The sequence below is a fragment of the Typopeltis vanoorti genome, chromosome 7 (genome assembly GCF_054136105.1).
Source record: "Typopeltis vanoorti isolate ZY-2024b chromosome 7, IOZ_Tvanoo_1.0, whole genome shotgun sequence".
Taxonomy (NCBI): Eukaryota; Metazoa; Arthropoda; class Arachnida; order Uropygi; family Thelyphonidae; genus Typopeltis; species Typopeltis vanoorti.
In genome coordinates, this window is record NC_143555.1 from 81,728,887 (window position 1) to 81,748,021 (window position 19,135).

At 35.9% G+C, this 19,135-nt stretch overlaps 1 protein-coding gene across 2 annotated transcripts in view; it reads right to left on the reverse strand.

Annotated features, from left to right (window-relative positions):
* LOC150104812 (uncharacterized) overlaps nt 1-19,135 on the reverse strand; it is a 449,875-nt gene that overhangs the window by 120,174 nt on the left and 310,566 nt on the right. For both annotated transcript variants that reach the window (XM_090395370.1, XM_090395369.1), the window contains one exon: nt 12,935-14,767. In XM_090395370.1, the coding sequence (XP_090251496.1) occupies nt 12,935-14,767 (1,833 nt within the window). The remainder of the gene's footprint in view (nt 1-12,934; nt 14,768-19,135) is intronic.

A 19,135-nucleotide genomic window follows, 5' to 3' on the forward strand; every position in this document is an offset into this window, starting at 1 on the left:
CCTGATTTAATGAATCCAATGTACCACTCAATAAAATTCGGACCTAAGTGGAAGTTAATTGTTTAGTTAAGACCACGACTGCAAAGAAGGTTAAATACAGAAGGTATTGATATTTGGAAACTAAGTATATATGTAGAACGATTGATGAAGTGCTTGTCTGAGAGTTCACTCCTTGACTGAGAAGTTTTCCAATCTAAGGGCTCTGGGTGGCGCAACGGAACAAATAAATTTTTCTCCAGATTTTTGCAACTAAGGAATTGGCTCTATTCAGAGACAATCCCTTTGTTAATTAAATTTGCGCATGTGACAACCTAAGCAGCAGAAGTACACATAGATCTCTATATAACCTAAATTATAATAAAGAACAAAAATAAGAGTTCATAACACAATACTGTTTGCCTTTTAGTAAAATTTGATTTATTTTTGATAGCTTAGCCTAAATGCATAATGACTGTGGAACATTGTCAGTTATTAGTGGCATTTAACCTGAAATTTATAACTTGCAATGAACAACAAAATAACAATATTAACAATATCAGTATACTGTGTAAAGATCATATGTGATTAATGGCACAGATTTCTCAAAAATGGTTTGTTCTCCTGAGTGCAACATGCACATAAGGAGAAATATGAGGAAGTATAAAGTGATATGTTTTGTTGGACTGTAAGGTATCAGTAAATTTAAAGGATATGAATGACAAATGACAGAATAAAAGCAAGCATGACAGCAAGTGCAAAAGACAAGTATAAATACTGGAACAAAAGTAAGGGTCATTTTAAGAGAGAGAGAGAGAAATAAAGTACAACTGATTGAACAAAAGAGAGTGAAAATGAAGGATCAAAAAAGAATGCAATTGCTAGGATGCAGATTTGAAGAATGAGTTGATCACAATGAGAAATGAGAGGGAATGTTGGAAGTTTTTTCCCCACTTGGTTACACTATAATAAATTTAGTTTAATCCTTTATCCAAGTGTAAGCAAACAAAGTTTGCACCTGAAGTATCTTCAGGACTGAGGCAACTCATGGTAAAGGTGGACCAAGCTCTCATCACTCCTTGTTTCAGTATCTTCCATAATGCAAAGCACATCTCCTTGCAGACATGTATAATGCTATGCATTAAGTGAAGGGCCACTACCCAGACCGGTTTTGACCTTTATTGAATGTTCAAGTACAGGTCAAACTCCAAAAACTCAGCACTGTTCCCCTCAGTAACAGGCTCACCTTGCCAATGAGAAGAACTCTCAGAACTGGTTGGCTCTACACCATGGCAGGCTCACCCCACCACCGAGCACATCTCCTTGCGGACATGTATAATGCTATGCATTAAGGGAAGGGCCACTACCCAGACTGATTTCGACCTTTATTGAGGTCTCATCAGTGGGAGTCAGACCCAGAAGTGGTGATACTAAGGCAGAAGCAATGGAGAAGTCATATTTACCTATACAAGTTGCATTTCTTCACGAAATGCTTAAAATGCTGTGACATGTATGCATGCACGCATATGTGTGTGTGTGTGTGTGCGTGTGTTGGTGATGCAAAAAGGTTTAAAAGGTTCTTTTTGTTTTCTAGAGCAGAGTTTCTGGACTGTGTAAAAAAATAAATAAAATTACCATATACAGGTATCCCTTGATATATGCGGTTAATTAATCCTCGATGGACACTGCATATATCAAAATCACATTATTCAATGTTAAGAATTAATGGGAATAATTATAATGAATCCTGCAAAATATAAAAATTTAAACATTTATGTTTTAAGGTGAAATGTATTTATATATTTTATTTATACATATTTGTTACATAAAAACTTATCTAAATATTTTTTTTTTTATAAAAAAACTTATCTAACGTAAATTGAACAGTGGTAGCTTTTTTCCTCCTCCATGATTTTGTGATAACAATCAATTGATTCACCAAAGCCTAGAGCTCTTCCAATGTTTGCTTTGCTTTCTCTGTTATCAAACCTTTTAATAATGTCAATTTTAGTATCCAAAGTAATAAGTTTTCATTTATTACTCTGTTTTGAGGCCATGGTTACGAAGCGTGATGCTTTACATAATTTGAAAATTACGTGATATGCAGATAGGCCGTAAGCGTCCACTGTAATACATACACATGTCTGTACGTGCCACACTCTGCTGATAAATTGAAGCACTGAGACTGAGGCCGAGAGTGAGTTACTAACGTTGGAGCACGACTCGTACCACGTGATCTGATCGGTTTCATTGACCAAGTCTAACGCTTTGCTCATTTTCAAACTTTTTGGACCGCACTAATCAAATTTGATACCGCATATATCAAGTTTATGGTCACAATAATTTTTGTGCACTAATCAAAGCCGCATATATCAAGGGATACCTGTATATATATATATATATATATATATAATTCAGTTTTATATACAGTTAATATATATATTTATAACAATATTTACATTAATGAAATCGGGAAGGATTGATAGGTGATCCACAACTGTATACATGTCTGCAAGGAGATGCTTTGTATCACCACTTCTGGATCTGGCTCCCACTGACGAGACCGCAATAAAGGTCAAAACTGGTTGGATGCTTGAGTGATGAATGGTAATGCTGTGGCCCATGAAGTTTTAACTGAGGCTCGGCTGTTGCTGTCACCCAAGTCCTGGGTGGGTATGTGTGTGGGGGGTGGGGTGTGTGTGTGGGGGGGTGGGGTGTGTGTGTGTGGGGGGGGGGGGTAATGAATGGCAATGATGTAGCCTGTGAAGTTAACTGAGGCACAGCTGTTGCTTTTATCCCTCAGATGAGATATGAGCAATTGAGAGGCTCTGTGGTGGTGGTGGTGGTGGTGTGGGGGCTATGAGCCTGCCATGGTGTAGAGTCGACCAGTTCTGAGAGTTCTTCTCAGTGGCAGAGGGAGCATGTTACTGAGGGGGGGGGGGGGGCAATGCTGAGTTTTTGGAGTTTGACCTGTACTTGAACATTCAATAAAGGTCAAAACCAGTCTGGGTAGTGGCCCTTCCCTTAATGCATAGCATTATACATGTCTGCAAGGAGATATGCTTTGCATTATGGGAGATACTGAGACAAGGAGTGATGAGAGTTTGGTCCACCTTTAGCACGAGTTGCCTCAGTCCTGAAGATACTTCAGGTGCAAACTTTGTTTACTTACACTTGGATAAAGGATTAAACTAAATTTATTATACAGAAGGAATGTGTTCTGTGAAAGTAGGCATTTAATGAAAAGGAATGAGAGGGTGCAAGAAGATAAAATGTATACAGAGAAAAAGAGGATGAATGACTTAAGACAATCCATGGAGATTCCATTATTAAAGGTGTGGTGAATGAGTTTGTGCAAAAGATTTTTTTTCCAGAAGAACGCTGGAATGAATGATCCCTTGATATCAAAAGTAAAGAAAGAAAGAAACAAACAAAAGAGATAATTTTTTTTGGGGGGGGATGATCTAGTAGGATAGATATCTGGAGGTTATTGAGGATAATGCAAAATAAGAGCATGGTAGGTTGTATGGAGTTTTCTTGTATTTCTCTTGTTTCTTATGTCTCCATTACTGTTTGCATTTACTTTTTCATGTCATTCTGTGTGCATTATGAAAGGTTTCTGCAAATCTTTTGTGTCCTGTCTGTTCTGTTTTTCACAATTTTCTTCCAATCTGCTTTTACCAAGCAGACTGAAAGCACAGCTATACCCTTCCCTCTTCCTGAACTCAATTTCCTCTCCAACCCACAATATGACTACACTATGTAGGCAATGTGTTCTCTATTTGGCACATGGCAGAAATATGTAGAAACGTTTCTAGCAAAGCTCAACAGCCAATACAATACGTAAGGATCCAAATCGCCACTGAAAAGAAAAACAATGATTGTCTGCCCTTCCTTGACACTTTAGTCACCCAACTACCCAAATGATTCTTGCACTTTTCTGTCTACAGAAAATCTACCTACACTGGGCGAAACACACACTGGTTTTTTATATTTTTGATAACCTTATATAAAATCGTCACAAACACAGTGAATTATTTGCCATTTAGAAGACACGTTGCATTGCAATTTTTTTTTATTTCTATTATGGATCCATTAATCTCCAATCATAGAAAATATAAGAGTTCGTAGCATTTCATAATTAATACATTTCTACATCAATATTACTGGAGTTAGGAGTGGAGATGCTGATAATGGTTACTTTGTTTTCTTTGCTGTTTATGGATCATGCAGGATGATGTAATCATAAAATCAAATTGTTGCTAGGCATTGATAAATACACACATCACTAGAGTTAGAAACAAGCATATTTTATGTAATCACGGTATTTTGAGAAGTATGTTTTTATTATTTTTATTATTATTATTTTTTTTTTATGGCATGAAATAAGACATTACTTTTGAAATTTTCTCCATCATCATCATCAAATTCTTGACATGTACCCTCAAGGGGTTACAGGATATAATAGTACTACATAAAAAATTTACATCATTACTAACCTCCCATCTACAATTTTCATTAAGACATTAAGTTCAGTGTTGCAAACAGTATATGCCCCAAACCAGTCTAGTTGGACAAGTGGTTACTGTATCTACTTTCCAATCAACATGCTGCAGGTCTGAATCTCTGTTAGATGAATTTCATTGCCCAAAGGGTCAAAGCTGTATAACTGAGAGGAGACCTCCACATGGCCTTTAAAGGAATGCGGAGAACCGACCAGGGCTTCTGACCTAATATCCAATCCTCACCTTCTAGTGGTGCACCCTGTTGGGTATCTACTTGGATACTGAACGGACGAGGATGGGCTGGCAATTTGGGATTTAGCCGACCAAATTGTATTCTTATTGGCTAAAAGCAAAATATAGAATGATGGTACAACATGACAAAATTTCATGCCGGCTGGGGCATCACCCGGTTAAACAAGGCCCCCGTTGTTTTCGCCAGGGAACCAGGGCGAACAGTGAAAAGTCAGCTACTGGAACAAATCTGAAAATAAACCCAAACTCAACATCACCAGAGTTAAAGATCAGTACTATCAACGTAAGAAGCCTGAATGGCAAAGAAATGGAGCTAGCTGAGGAATTAGATAAGTACCACATCGACATAATAGGGGTGACTGAAACAAAAAAGACCAAAACTGGTGACATCGTTCTGAGCAATAAATACAAAATGTTATATTCAGGCAATGACAATCAAGGAAAAGAAGGAGTAGCCATAGTATTCAACACAAAATACGAGGCTAATCTTCTTGAATGGCAGTCAGTCTCAAGTAGAGTAATGTGGGCAAATATGAGAATGGGGAATTGGACAATGAGACTTATTTGTGCCTATGGTCCCACAGAAGGTTCTACTAAGGTAGAAGTGGAGGAATTTTTTGATGCTTTCGAAAAAGCAACTGACACAATGAAAAAGGAAAAGATGGTCCTTGTTGGTGATCTAAATAGCAGAGTAGAAAATGATTGTGAGACATACAAAAATATTTTGGGAAAATTTGGAGAAAAGAGCAAAGCTAATAATAATGGCAAATATCTGTTGGATTTCTGCTCAGTACATGGACTGGTTATTACTAACACCATGTTCCAACATAAAAATGTGCACAAATTCACATGGAGAGAAGAGGCTAGGAATAAGAAAAGTTTCATTGACTATGTTATTGTTGATAGTGATGTTTTCTCCCTGGTGCAGGACACCAGAGTGTACAGAGGATTTGAAATTGGAAGTGATCACTATTTAGTCTTGAGCAGGATAAAATTGAATTTCACATTGAAAAGAATAACATATAATAAAGTTTTAAAGCGAATAAAAGTTGAGCAGCTCTCAGATGTGAACTGTAGACTAAAATACACAAAGATTATTGAAGAAAAATTGAAAGAGTTTGAGAACAGGAATCAAACCTTGGAGATTCAGTGGCAAACTCTGAAGAAAACATTGATTCTGCCAGAGAGGCATGTGGTGAGGTTGTCTGGAAGGATAAAAAAATTAGAACTCCCTGGTGGACACAGGAAGTTAAAGAGGCAGTGAAGGAAAAGAAGAAAGCATACCAAAAGTTCCTGTCAAATAAGTCAGCTTGTGCTCTTAGAGAATATAGAGACAAATGCAAGAATGCTAAACACTGTGTAAAACTAGCTAAACAAAACTCATGGGAGGACTTTGGCAAGAATATAGAAAATAAATATCAATAAGGTGGCAAAATATTCTGGAGGTTGTTGAAGAAGCTTAAGAATGGAGGAAAGAGTGCTATAAAAGGAATTAGAGATGATAAAAGTGACATGAAAACGGGAGAAAAAGATATCCTTGAAGTATGGAGTAATTACTTTGAAAAATCGCTAAATGAAACAAGCAGTGATGACAGCACAGTGGTAAAAAACACTGACCAGGCATGCAGTCAGGAATACATATCCATACTTGAAGTAGAAAAAGCCATCAAAGGCCTGAAATGTGGAAAGGCAGCAGGAGTAGATGATATTCGACCAGAAATGCTGAAGTATGGTGGTATAAGAGTCTTACAGTGGATGCACTGCATAGTTCAGAAAGCCTGGACAGAGGGACGAATTCCCGATGATTGGAGTAGAGCTCTCATAGTACCCATATATTAAAAGGGAAATAAAACTGCATGTGAGAATTACAGAGGTATTTCCCTACTGAGTGTTCCTGGCAAGATCTATGCTAGTATACTTGAGAAACGGTTGAGAAAAATTGTGGAAGAAAAGCTTGGTGAAGAACAAGCTGGATTCAGGCCAAATAGAGGCTGTCAGGATCAGATCTTCACTTTACGACAAATAGTCGAGAAATCATGGGAATATAACAAAGGTCTGTATTTAAGTTTTGTCGATCTGGAAAAGGCATATGACAAGGTGCCAATAGAGAAGCTATTCAATAAGCTGCAGTTATATGGTGTCAATGGGGCATTATATCAAGCAATATTTAGTCTTTATTTGAGTTGTAAGTCAGCAGTTAGAATTGAAGGAAGTACAGGAAAATGGTTTAATGTTAAATCTGGTGTGAGAAAAGGTTGTACATTATCCCCTCTGTTATTCATTATCTATATGGATCACATTATGAAGGAAAGTGGTATTAAACATGATATCAAAATTGGAGATGTTAATGTCAGCTCTTTGCTTTATGCGGATGATGTTATACTTCTAAATACATGTGCTACAAGTCTGCTAGATTCTCTGACTAAATTGAATAGCTGTTGTAATAGATATGGTATGAAGGTCAGCAATAAAAAGACAAAGACAATGAAAATAGGCAGAATCATTGAAAATGTCAACTGTGTTGTGAATGGAGAACCTGTTGAACAAGTAAAACATTTCAGCTATTTAGGCACAATTTTTACTGAAGATGGTAAATTAAATATAGAAATAGACAACAGAATCAGCAAAACTGGTATGGTGGGAAGTCAATTGAATAAATTCATATGGAATAAGAGAGAAATTAGTCGGAACACTAAATTAGCTGTATACAAGACAGTGTTCAAACCAGTTTTAACTTATGGATCTGAGAGCTGGGTCAGAAGTAACACACTTGACCAAAGACTAGAGACCACAGATATGAGAGTCCTGAGAAAGATTAGAGGCGCGAACAGATGGCATCAATGGCAATATCATATTAAAAACAAGGATATTAGGAAAGAACTTGACATTGTCAGCATCCAGGAATGCATTAGCAAAGCTAATCTCAGGTGGTATGGTCACTTAAACTGAATGGGCGAGGAAAGATTAGCAAAACAAGTGTTCTATGCCAGGTTGGCAGCAAAACGACCCAGAGGAAGACCAAGATATAGGTGGATTGATATGGTACAAAGTGCCTTAATGATAGAAATATAAGATCTGATAAGGTTGGAGCCTTGACAAGTAACAGACTGATTCGGAGGAAAATTGTAGATAGGAAATTAATGATGTAATTTTTTTCATGTAGTACTATCATATCCTGTACACCCCTTGAGGGTACATGGCAGGAATTTGATGATGATGCAAGACCACTGTCCTGCTTAATTGAGGCATGAAGTGACTTGTAAATCTTCCACGTGTGTGTGTATTTGGTCTCTGCAGTCGAGTTTGCAGCTCAGGTATAAAAGAAAAAAAATTATAAAAAGTAATAAAAACAGGAAAAAAAATTCTCAGCACACCCATGGTACTAATGGATAATTTTTCCATTCTTATTACTTTTATAATTTTTTGTATTTTTTACCTAATCCTAAAACTACGTCAACATTTCATAGGTGCAATCACATAATTTTTATTTTTAAAAAACACCTAAATTTGCTTATAAATAACGCCACAATCCATAATCACGAAATATGGTTGTCAGGAGTAATGTTGTGTGAAAAGTCCTGAATAAAATTATTCACGTCCTTTATTTCACTGCTCTGTCCTTTAAATTTATTTTTTTTTATAAAATGGTCATTTTTATCCTTTATTTTGTGAATTGAAATAGTAAATTGAATATTGATGGCAACATATTTAAAGATGCAATTCATAAATTTTACCAAACCTGCATTGATTATTTAAATACAGTGGTACCTCGACTTAGGAACTGAATTCGTTCCTGACTGCAGTTCGTATCTCAAAACCCAATTTTCCATTATATCTTATGGGAAATAAATAAATTAATCCGTTCCCAGATTAAAAAAAAAAAAAAAAAAAAAAATCGATTTTCTTATGGCTGGTTTTGTGGTTCAGGAGTTTTCAATTTGTTGTCATCAGTTGCTTCTTTTTGTCTCTTAGGTGAGGGAGGATTAAAAAACCTATCCAACGTTGACTGAATCTGTCGTTTCCATAATACCTTTCTAAAGTGATTAATGGCATTGTCATTGAAGATATTGGTGGCTTCAGAAACAACACCTTGATTTGGATGCCACTTGTCACCCAATTCTTGCAATTCACCCTAGTGCTGCAAGATTTTTTTACGTCACTTGTTGGAATTGCTCCCTTTTTGCTGCTGTCTTCTTCATCCTGCTCTCTTCTTAACTCCTGTAGCTCTTCAGTGGTCAGCTCAATGTTGTGCTCCTCTACGTCTGCTTCATTAACTTCCAAATGCATGGTCTTATCCAGGAAGACAACTGTATCTACAATGTCAATTTCGCTTTCAGGTCCTTCCAATAGAGTTCCCGGACACAGTCGGGCCATAACTTTTTCCAGGCTGATTTCAGAGTTCTCACAGAAACATCATCTTCCCATGACTGACTAATAAGATGTAAACAATGAAGAATATTGAGGTGATTCTTCCAGAATTCCCCGAGGGTGTGTCGGTGAAACATCTTTGGTAAAGAGCTATGGTATAAAGCTTTTTTGAAGTTGGAAATAACATACTGATCCATTGGTTGAAGGAGTGGTGTGGTGTGGTATTGGGAGGCAAGAACTTAAGTTTGATGAAATTAAACTCTTAATCCAAATCTTCTTCCAAATGTGGTGGATGTGCTGGAGCATTGTCCATTATAAGAACTTTCTCAGCAGAACCTTTTCTTGTAGATACCGTTTCGTTGTGGGAGCAAAGACCTTTGTCATCCACTCACAGAAGAACTGTCTGGTTGCCCAGGCTCCGCTGTTACCTCTCCACATAATGCTGAGTTTGTGCCCGTTAACTTTCTGCTTTTTAAAGACTCTAGGATTTTCAGAGTGGTAAACCTAACAGAGGTTTTATATTCAGGTCACCACTAGTATTGGCACAAAAAAAAAGCAAAGTTAATCTGTCTTTCATTGGCTTGTGTCCTGGCAATGCCATTTCCTCTTTAGTGATGACCGTTCTCCTAGGCATTTTCTTCCAGAAAAGCCCAGTTTCATCACAGTTGAAAACATGTTCTGGTCTGTAACCTTCTGACTCCATCAGTTTCTGAAATTCCTTCACGAACGTTTCAGCGGCTTCTTTGTTAACACTAGCACCTTCTCCATGTCTAAGAACACTATGAATACTGGTTTTATTCTTGAATTTCTCAAACCATCCTTTGCTAGCTTTAAACTCTTCACTGATGTCTTTGCTACTGCTAGTGGATGGTAAGTTCTGCAAAAGATTTTTATAAATAGTTTGAGCTTGTAAATAGATCATTTTTGACACTATCTCCTTTCAGTTGCATGTCATTAATCCAAGCGAGTAGCAAAGTTTCCATTTCTTCCATAACTTTGTTTCTTCGAGATGATACAATAGATACTCCTTTGGCCACATCCAGTTCCTTATAAAAATCTGCTTTTTCACAATTGTAGCTATGGTGGATTTGGACAACTCATACTGCTTGCACAGATCACTTTGCTGACTCCTTTCTCATATTTTTCCACAATCTCTTTCTTAATTTCTATTGTGATTTTCTTCTTCTCTTCTCTTCTCTTCTTTCTTAATTTTCTTTGGTCCCATGTTGAAAATAATACGCTGATCAGTGAAATGACGCTTATTTGGTAGATTATTCAGAAAATAAACGTGAAGCTACAATACAATATATCACTTATAAAAACAAATACATACAGTATACATCATAAATACAAACCTAAAAAAAATCTTCACGAAGTGTTTGCTTACACAAATACTGAAATAGATACACAAAAAAGCAAATACATGCAGCGTTCGTCGTATTTCAGATAAATCCGACATAGTAACAATCGTTAAACTAGGGACAGTTCAGCACGCACTCAGTTAATTGCATAAAAAAGTTAAAAAAAGGTATATGTAAAATAGGCTTTAGTTCATTTGAAAAGCATCGCGGTTCGTATCTCGAGTCTAGGTTCGTATCTAGAGGTCAAAATAGGAAATGAAAACAAGTTCGTATGTCGAGCAGTTCGTAAGTCGAGGTACCATTGTAACTGGAACAGCTGTTTCATGGAAACTGAAGTATTTGAATGGGTCCTACTACGAGAAATCCCTCTGCAGGCGAAGATCGAGCAAAGTGTTTCGTTCATTTTGTTCTTAAATATAAATGACGGCGAACTATTTGATGAAGTTTCGTGTATTAAAATTCATGTCACCAGTGAAAAGATCAAAGAATGGCGACAAAATGACGAGTCTTGCCGACGTAGATGGGTTGAAATTTTAAAATATTTTGCAGATAAACATGTATCTTTTAAAAACATTTTAAAAATTGGTGAATTTTGCTTGTCTCACTCCAATGCCCCCTACTGAAGAAGTATTTTCATTAATGAACAATATGTGAACCTGTGAGAAAATCCAATTAAAAATCGAAACATTGAAAGCATTCGTTTATACCAAATGCAACTCTGAACATGAATTGTATACAGTTTTATGAATTTTTAAAACACAAACCTGAGTTATCAAAAAAAGTTCATTCTTGTGAAAAGTATCAAAATTAATTTTTTAAAGTAATAATATCATAAAATCACATTTAAAATGCTATGTATATGCTTATATTTTTCAGTAAACGCTATAAAGCTTTTTTAGTTTTAGTGAAACAAATAAACACAACCTGTTTTTTTATTTATTTATTATGAAACAATTTCTGATTTGTTCTTTATTTTCTCCAAAAAAATGTGGTCACTGTACATATAATGCGTGTGTGAGTTCGCCTGCCAGCTCAAACGTAAAACAAGCAGGAATAAAATTCAACCAAGGGTTGAAACTTTGTGTGAGCTGAGATGTTCCGTCGGAACGATAAATGACACCCCGTTGTGAATGTGTTAAAACTAAGAAATATATATATATATAGTGAATGTTGTTATGACAGTTTCAGAATGTTATGGAATTCGGTTGAAGAGAATTAGTATTTCAACTCAACACTTGTCGGTTGCCTTTGTATTTGGGTCGCGTGATCTATTGTTAATACTGCACCAATCATATCCATGTCTTCGTAGCTGCTCTCTCGTGTAAAACAAAATTTAACTTGTACGTATTGTAATAATTAAAAAAAAAAGTTGAATAATTTATAAGCATATAAAAGGGTATCACCTGTAAATTGTTGACGTGCCACCTCTGGCACGCATGCCATAGGTTCACCATCTATACACTAGACCATCAAGGACAAATTGTTGGAAAAAAGAATCAAAACAGACACCAATGAGGCAGGGGGAAGATTGAATATTATTGCAACAAATAAACAGCTGCAGAAAGTGATATTGTGGATACACCTTAACTATGATGATACAGAAGTGTTTTAAAGAACTTACTCTATTACTATTAGTACTACTACAAAACTAAGCTAATTTTTTTTTGTAGTTTAGATATATATAATATTCCTATTGTACATATTCCAAAATACTACAGTGCAGATTTCATAATCCATCAACTCTTAGTGTGGAGTAGTGTGCCACATTAACAAAATTAAAACTCAAGAAGGTGCCACATTAACAAAATTGAAGCTCAAGAAAAACAAGTTTCTTAGTTACATAAAGAACTCAGTAAAAGTGAATCCATTCTTCTGATATTTATCATCAGTTATTATGAAATGTTCATCAGCATAGACCAGTGGTTCTTAATCTGGGATGTGAGAGAAGTTTCTAAATTTTTGATGGAAACTACCGCCTGTGAGAAACTAGCAAACGCTACGTTGACTTTTGGGACCCCCACTCCTACCCTCTCTACCTTTGCCTCAGCGAATCGCACTTACCAGCACATGCAGTACAATAAGAAACTGGTTGATATGCACACATGTTCGCATACTCTGAGTACGATCATTAACAAGGTGGTTTGACGCAGAAAAGAATACTAATTTTCTTTAATTTAATAAACAACAACATAGCCATTAAAAACTGAGATATTGTTTTGTATGTATATGTAACTGTATGTGTTTATTTTTCAATAAATAAATAATCTTGCAATAGATGTAATTTCCTAAATAAAGAAATAGAAACACATTTTTCAAGGGAGTGCAAGAACTTATTTTTAGATTCAAGAGGATGCCGATCACTGACAAGGTTAAGACCCACTTGAAATGTTACTTAACGACTTTTTTCCATTTTTAGAATTGCAAATAAGTTGTGTAAGAGTACAACAAATAATATTAAACAGAAGTACTTACTCTTTTGTTTCTTTTTCTTTATCTGGATCATCTAAAAGAACTGAAGACACTTTTTGCTTTTTCTTGATACCTAATTTTGTATTATCCTCCAACTTCCTTTTTTTTGAAGATGGCACCAGATCTTTACTCAACTTTGGCAGTGGAGATGAATCCTGGTTGATAATTGGTTTTTTATCTGATAAAACACAATTCTGCCTTGGCTCTTTTGAATGTTTTCTATGAGATATTTCTTTATGAGGTATCTTTTTCACAGAATGAGCCTCCTGTTGAGTTACTTTATCTTGTTCAAGCACTTTTTCTGTATGAGGGTAAGTAGGCACTCGTTGTAAAAGTGATAAATCAATGCTGACTAAAACACTGGGAATGGCACTTGCTTTGCTTTTATTGTCTTGTAATAACAAACTATCATGTGGAATGGGTGATAAAAGTTGAGGCACCATGTGCACTGGTGAGTCTTCACTAACTCTCTCCAGATCTTTTAATTTTGATACTGCAAAACTACTCTGAATTTCACTGGAAGTCCTGTCATTTTCTTTTAACTGCTGATGAGCAAATATATCACCTCTAGCAACACTATTTATTATTTCCGTCACTGTAGAAGAACAAGACTTATTGGAATTCTTGATTTTATCTTTTAATTTAGAGTCAGGTTTGCCTAAAGTTTTTGAAGTAACTGAGGATGTACTATCTAACTTATTTTTAAAACTATCTTTTGCTTCTTTTTTCACTTCTTCTTTTAGTTCTTTAACAGTCTTTTTTATAAGAGAACGTGAATCTATTGCACAAGCATTAGCTTCAGAATCAGAGTCACTAGACAATGAAACAAATTCTTCTGAGCAAATTTTTTTAGATCTCCTTTCTTTTGGTTTTCTTTCTTTGTCAGGCCTTTTCTCTTGGGAGTTGGAAGGTTTTTCAGCTTTTGTTTTCATTTTTATGGCCTTTTTAACAGTTGTGTTTTTTCCTTCATGATGTGTGGAGTGTAATGAATGTTCTTTTTTCCTGGAGATCGCAAGGCTTTCTCTTGAAGAGCTATCAGATTTACATAGGTTCTCTAACTTAATAATGTCCTTGCCGATAGAATCATTACTTATTTTAGGTGAATGGTCGTTTTTACAAGAATTTTCCACCTTTATTTCTGTGTTAGATTCAACATGTTCCTTTACTGAGCTATCCAATTTACATGCATTATCTGTCTTTTTAACTTCTTTGGTAACTGCATCCCTAGTTTCTTTAGGCAAACGATGATTTTTAGATGAAGTTTCCAACTTTTTCCTTTCTTTATTGGTTGTATCGATGATCTCTTTTAATGAATTATCAAATTTACAAGAGTTTTCTGACCTTTTTTTGTCTTTGCTTTTTGTATCACTATTATGATTTCTGTCTTTTTTAGCTAATGAAGAATTAATTTGGGCCTTTGTAGATTTTTCACACAAGTTATTGGAAGGCACAGTGGATGTGGTGGTTAAAGCGACTCGAGGTGTGGAGCTACTAACCTCTGCACCACTTTTACTGGAGTCCTTAGAGGCACTGGTTTCTTTGGTTACAGGAGCCGTTCTTTTATTATTATTACTAATTTTTAAACGAATCTTGATTTTACCATTCTGTAACTCTGTCACTTCTGTGTTTGACCATTTGGAATGTTGGTCCTTTCTGTTTTCATCCTCTGTATTCTGTAATGGTAAAGGGGGTGTTCTAGGTCCTTTTGGAGACACAGAACTTGGTGAAGATGCAGGAGGTGGTTGAAAAAGAGAAGAAACAGGATGAGGAGAAAATTGCTGGGTAGCTCTACATTCTATGGATTCGGATCCTAAATCCATCAGTTCAGGTATAGGACTGAAAAAAAAAATACCGCAATCAGAAAAAAATTTCAATATTAATTAAAAGTCAATATAAAATATAACATAAAAATAATTATGTTGCTTAAAATAATTAAACAAAACCATATGTTGCTGGTGCAACATATGGTTTTGTTTGAGCCTATACAGCAGTTTCTGTTGGAGGGGAGATGTGATTCATTAGTTAGTGCTATTTTTAAGCCAGTTGTCTCTAATTGCACTATTTGTTGAGAAATATATTACACAGACTGCAAATGTCTCTGTACCTTATTCAGCGATACAATAAAACTACTTGTTTTTCTGGCGTCTTCAGTATAGTGACACTGTTGGGGAGGCGTGTTGTTTACCGCAGGGAGCGAGTTACTATTGCCAGGAAGTGAACTAATCTGAAAGCACACCCCAACTCAACATCACCAAAGTTAAAGATCGGTACTATCAACATAAGAAGCCTGAATGGCAAAGAAATGGAGCTAGCTGAGGAATTAGATAAGTGCCAAATCGACATAATAGGGGTGACTGAAACAAAAAAGACAAAAACTGGTGAGATCTTTCTGAACAATAAATACAAAATGTTATATTCAGGAAATGACAATCAAGGAAAAGAAGGAGTAGCCATAGTATTCAACACAAAATATGAGGCTAATCTTCTTGAATGGCAGGCAGTCTCAAGTAGAGGGATGTGGGCAAATATCAGAATGGGGAATTGGACAATGAGACTTATTTGTGCCTATGGTCCCACAGAAGGTTCTAATAAGGTAGAAGTGGAGGAATTTTTTGATGCCTTCGAAAAAGCAACTGACACAATGAAAAAGGAAAAGATGGTCCTTGTTGGGGATCTAAATAGCAGAGTAGGAAATGATTGTCAGACATACAAAAATATTTTGCAAACATTTGGAGAAAAGAGCAAAGCTAATAATAATGGCAAATACTTGTTGGATTTCTGCTCAGACATGGACTGGTTATTACTAACACCATGTTCCAACATAAAAATGTGCACAAATTCACATGGAGAGAAGAGGCTAGGAATAAGAAAAGTCTCATTGACTATGTTATTGTTGATAGTGATGTTTTATCCCTGGTGCAGGACACCAGCGTGTGCAGAGGATTTGAAATTGGAAGCGATCACTATTTAGTCTTGAGCAGGATAAAATTCAATTTCATATTCAAAAGAATAACATGTAAGAAAGTTTAAAAGCGAATAAAAGTTGAGCAGCTCCCAGATGTGAATTGTAGACTAAAATACACAAAGATTATTGAAAAAAAAAAAATAAAAAAAATAAAAGAGTTTGAGAACAGGAACCAAACCTTGGAGATTCAGTGGCAAGCCTTGAAGGAAACCCTGATTGATTCAGCCAGAGAGGCATGTGGCGAGGTTGTCTGCAAGGATAGAAAACTCAGAACTCAATGCTGGACACAGGAAGTAAAAGAGGCAGTGAAGGAAAAAAGGAAAGCATGTGAAAAGTTCCTAGCAAATAAGTCAGCTTGTGCTCTTAGAGAAAACAGAGACAAATGTAAGAAAGCTAAACACTGTGTAAAACTAGCTAAACAAAAGTCATGGGAGGACTCTGGCAAGAACATAGAAAATAAATATCAAGAAAGTGGTAAGATATTCTGGAGGTTGTTGAAGAAGCTTAGAAATGGAAGAAAGAATAATGTAAAAGCAGTCAGAGATGATAAAAGTGACATGAAAACAGGAGAAAAAGACATCTTTGGAGTATGGAGTAATTACTTCGAAAAATTGCTAAACGAAACAAGCAGTGATAGCACGGTGATAAAAAACACTCAACAGGAATACATATCCATACTTGAATTAGAAAAAGCCATCAAAGGCTTGAAATATGGAAAGGAAGTGGGAGTAGATGATATTCGACCAGAAATGCTGAAGTATGGTGGTATAAAAGTCTTACAGTGGCTGCACTGCATAGTTCAGAAAGCTTGGACAGAGGGACAAATTTCTGATGATTGGAGTAGAGCTCTAATTGTACCCATATATAAAAAAGGGAAATAAAACTGAATGTGAGAATTACAGAGGTATTTCCCTACTGAATGTTCCTGGTAAGATTTATGCTAGTATACTTGAGAAACAGTTGAGAAGAATTGTGGAAGAAAAGCTTGGTGAAGAACAAGCGCTGGATTCAGGCCAACTAGAGGCTGTCAGGATCAGATCTCCACTTTACAACAAATAGTCGAGAAATCATGGGAATATAACAAAGATCTGTATTTAAGTTTTGTCGATCTGGAAAAGGCATATGACAAGGTGCGAAGAGAGAAGCTATTCAATACGCTGCAGTTATATGGTGTCAATGGGGCATTATATCAAGCAATATTTAGTCTTTATTTTAGTTGTAAGTCAGCAGTTAGAATTGAAGGAAGTACAGGAAAATGGTTTAATGTTAAATCTGGTGTGAGACAAGGATGTACATTATCATCATCATCATCATCATCAAATTCCTGCCATGTAATCTCAAGGGGTGTACAGGATATGACAGTACTACATGAAAAAATTACATCATTACTAACTTCCTATCTACAATTTTCCTCCAAATCAGTCTGTTACTTGTCAAGACTCCAACATTATCAGATCTTATATTTCTATCGTCTAAGGCACTTTTTGTACCGTATCAATCCACCTATATCTTGGTCTTCCTCTGGATCGTTTTCCTGCCAACCTGGCAGAGAACACTTGTTTTGCTAATCTTTCCTCTCCCGTTCTATTTAAGTGACCATACCATCTGAGATTAGCTCTGCTAACGCATTCCTGGATGCTGACAATGTCAAGTTCTTTCCTAATATCCTCATTTTTAATATGATATTGCCATTGATGCCATCTGTTCGCGCCTCTAATCTTTCTCAGGACTCTCATATCTGCGGTCTCTAGTCTTTGGTCAAGTGTTTTACTTCTGCCCCAGCTCTCAGATCCATAAGTTAAAATTGGTTTGAACACAGTCTTGTATACAGCTAATTTAGTGTTCCAACTAATTTCTTTCTTATTCCATATGAATTTATTCAATTGACTTCCCACGATACCAGCTTTGCTGATTCTGTTGTCTATTTCTATATTTAGTTTACCATCTTCAGTAAAAATTGTGCCTAAGTAGCTGAAATGTTTTACTTGTTCCACAGGTTCTCCCTTCACAACACAGTTGACATTTTCAATGATTCTGCCTATTTTCATTGTCTTTGTCTTTTTATTGCTGACCTTCATACCATATCTATTACAACAGCTTTTCAATTTAGTCAGAGAATCTTGCAGACTTGTAGCAGATTTATTTAGAAGTATAACATTATCCGCATAAAGCAAAGAGTTGACATTACATTATCCCCTCTGTTATTCATTATCTATATGGATCACATTATGAAGGAAAGTGGTATTAAACATGATATCAAAATTGGAGATGTTAATGTCAGCTCTTTGCTTTATGCAGATGATGTTATACTTCTAAATAAATGTGCTACAAGTCTGCAAGATTCCCTGACTAAATTGAATAGCTGTTATAATAGATATGGTATGAAGGTCAGCATAAAAAGAGAAAGACAATGAAAACAGGCAGAATAATTGAAAATGTCAACTGTGTTGTGAATGGAGAACCTGTGGAACAAGTAAATCATTCAGCTACTTAGGCACAATTTTTAGTGAAGATGATAAATTAAATATGGAAATAGACAACAGAATCAACAAAGCTGGTATGGTGGGAAGTCAATTGAATAAATTCATATGGAATAAGAGAGAAATTAGTCAGAACACTAAATTAGCTGTATACAAGACAGTGTTCAAACCAGTTTTAACTTATGGATCTGAGAGCTGGGCCAGAAGTAAAACACTTGACCAAAGACCAGAGTCCGCAGATATGAGAGTCCTGAGAAAGATTAGAGGCGTGAACAGATGGCATCAATGGCAATATCATAGTAAATATGAGGATATCAGGAAAGAACTTGACATTGTTGGCATCCAGGAATGCGTTAGCAGAGCTAATCTCAGGTGGTATGGTCACTAAAACAGAATAGGTGAGGAAAGATTAGCAAAACAAGTGTTCTCTGCAGGTTGGCAGGAAAACGACCAAGAGGAAGACCAAGATATAGGTGGATTGATACGGTACAATGTGCCTTAGATGATAGAAATATAAGATCTGATAATGATAATATTGGAGTCTTGACAAGTAACAGACTGATTTGGAGAAAAATTGTAGGTAGGAAGTTGGTAATGATGTAAATTTTTCATTTAGTACTATCATATCCTGTACACCCCTTGAGGGTATATGTCAGGAATTTGATGTTGATGATGATGATGTCCTTTCCTTCCTTTTTTCTATGATCTTGGGGAAGCATCTCATGATATGAACCTACAATTTTCTTAAGTGATTACTCA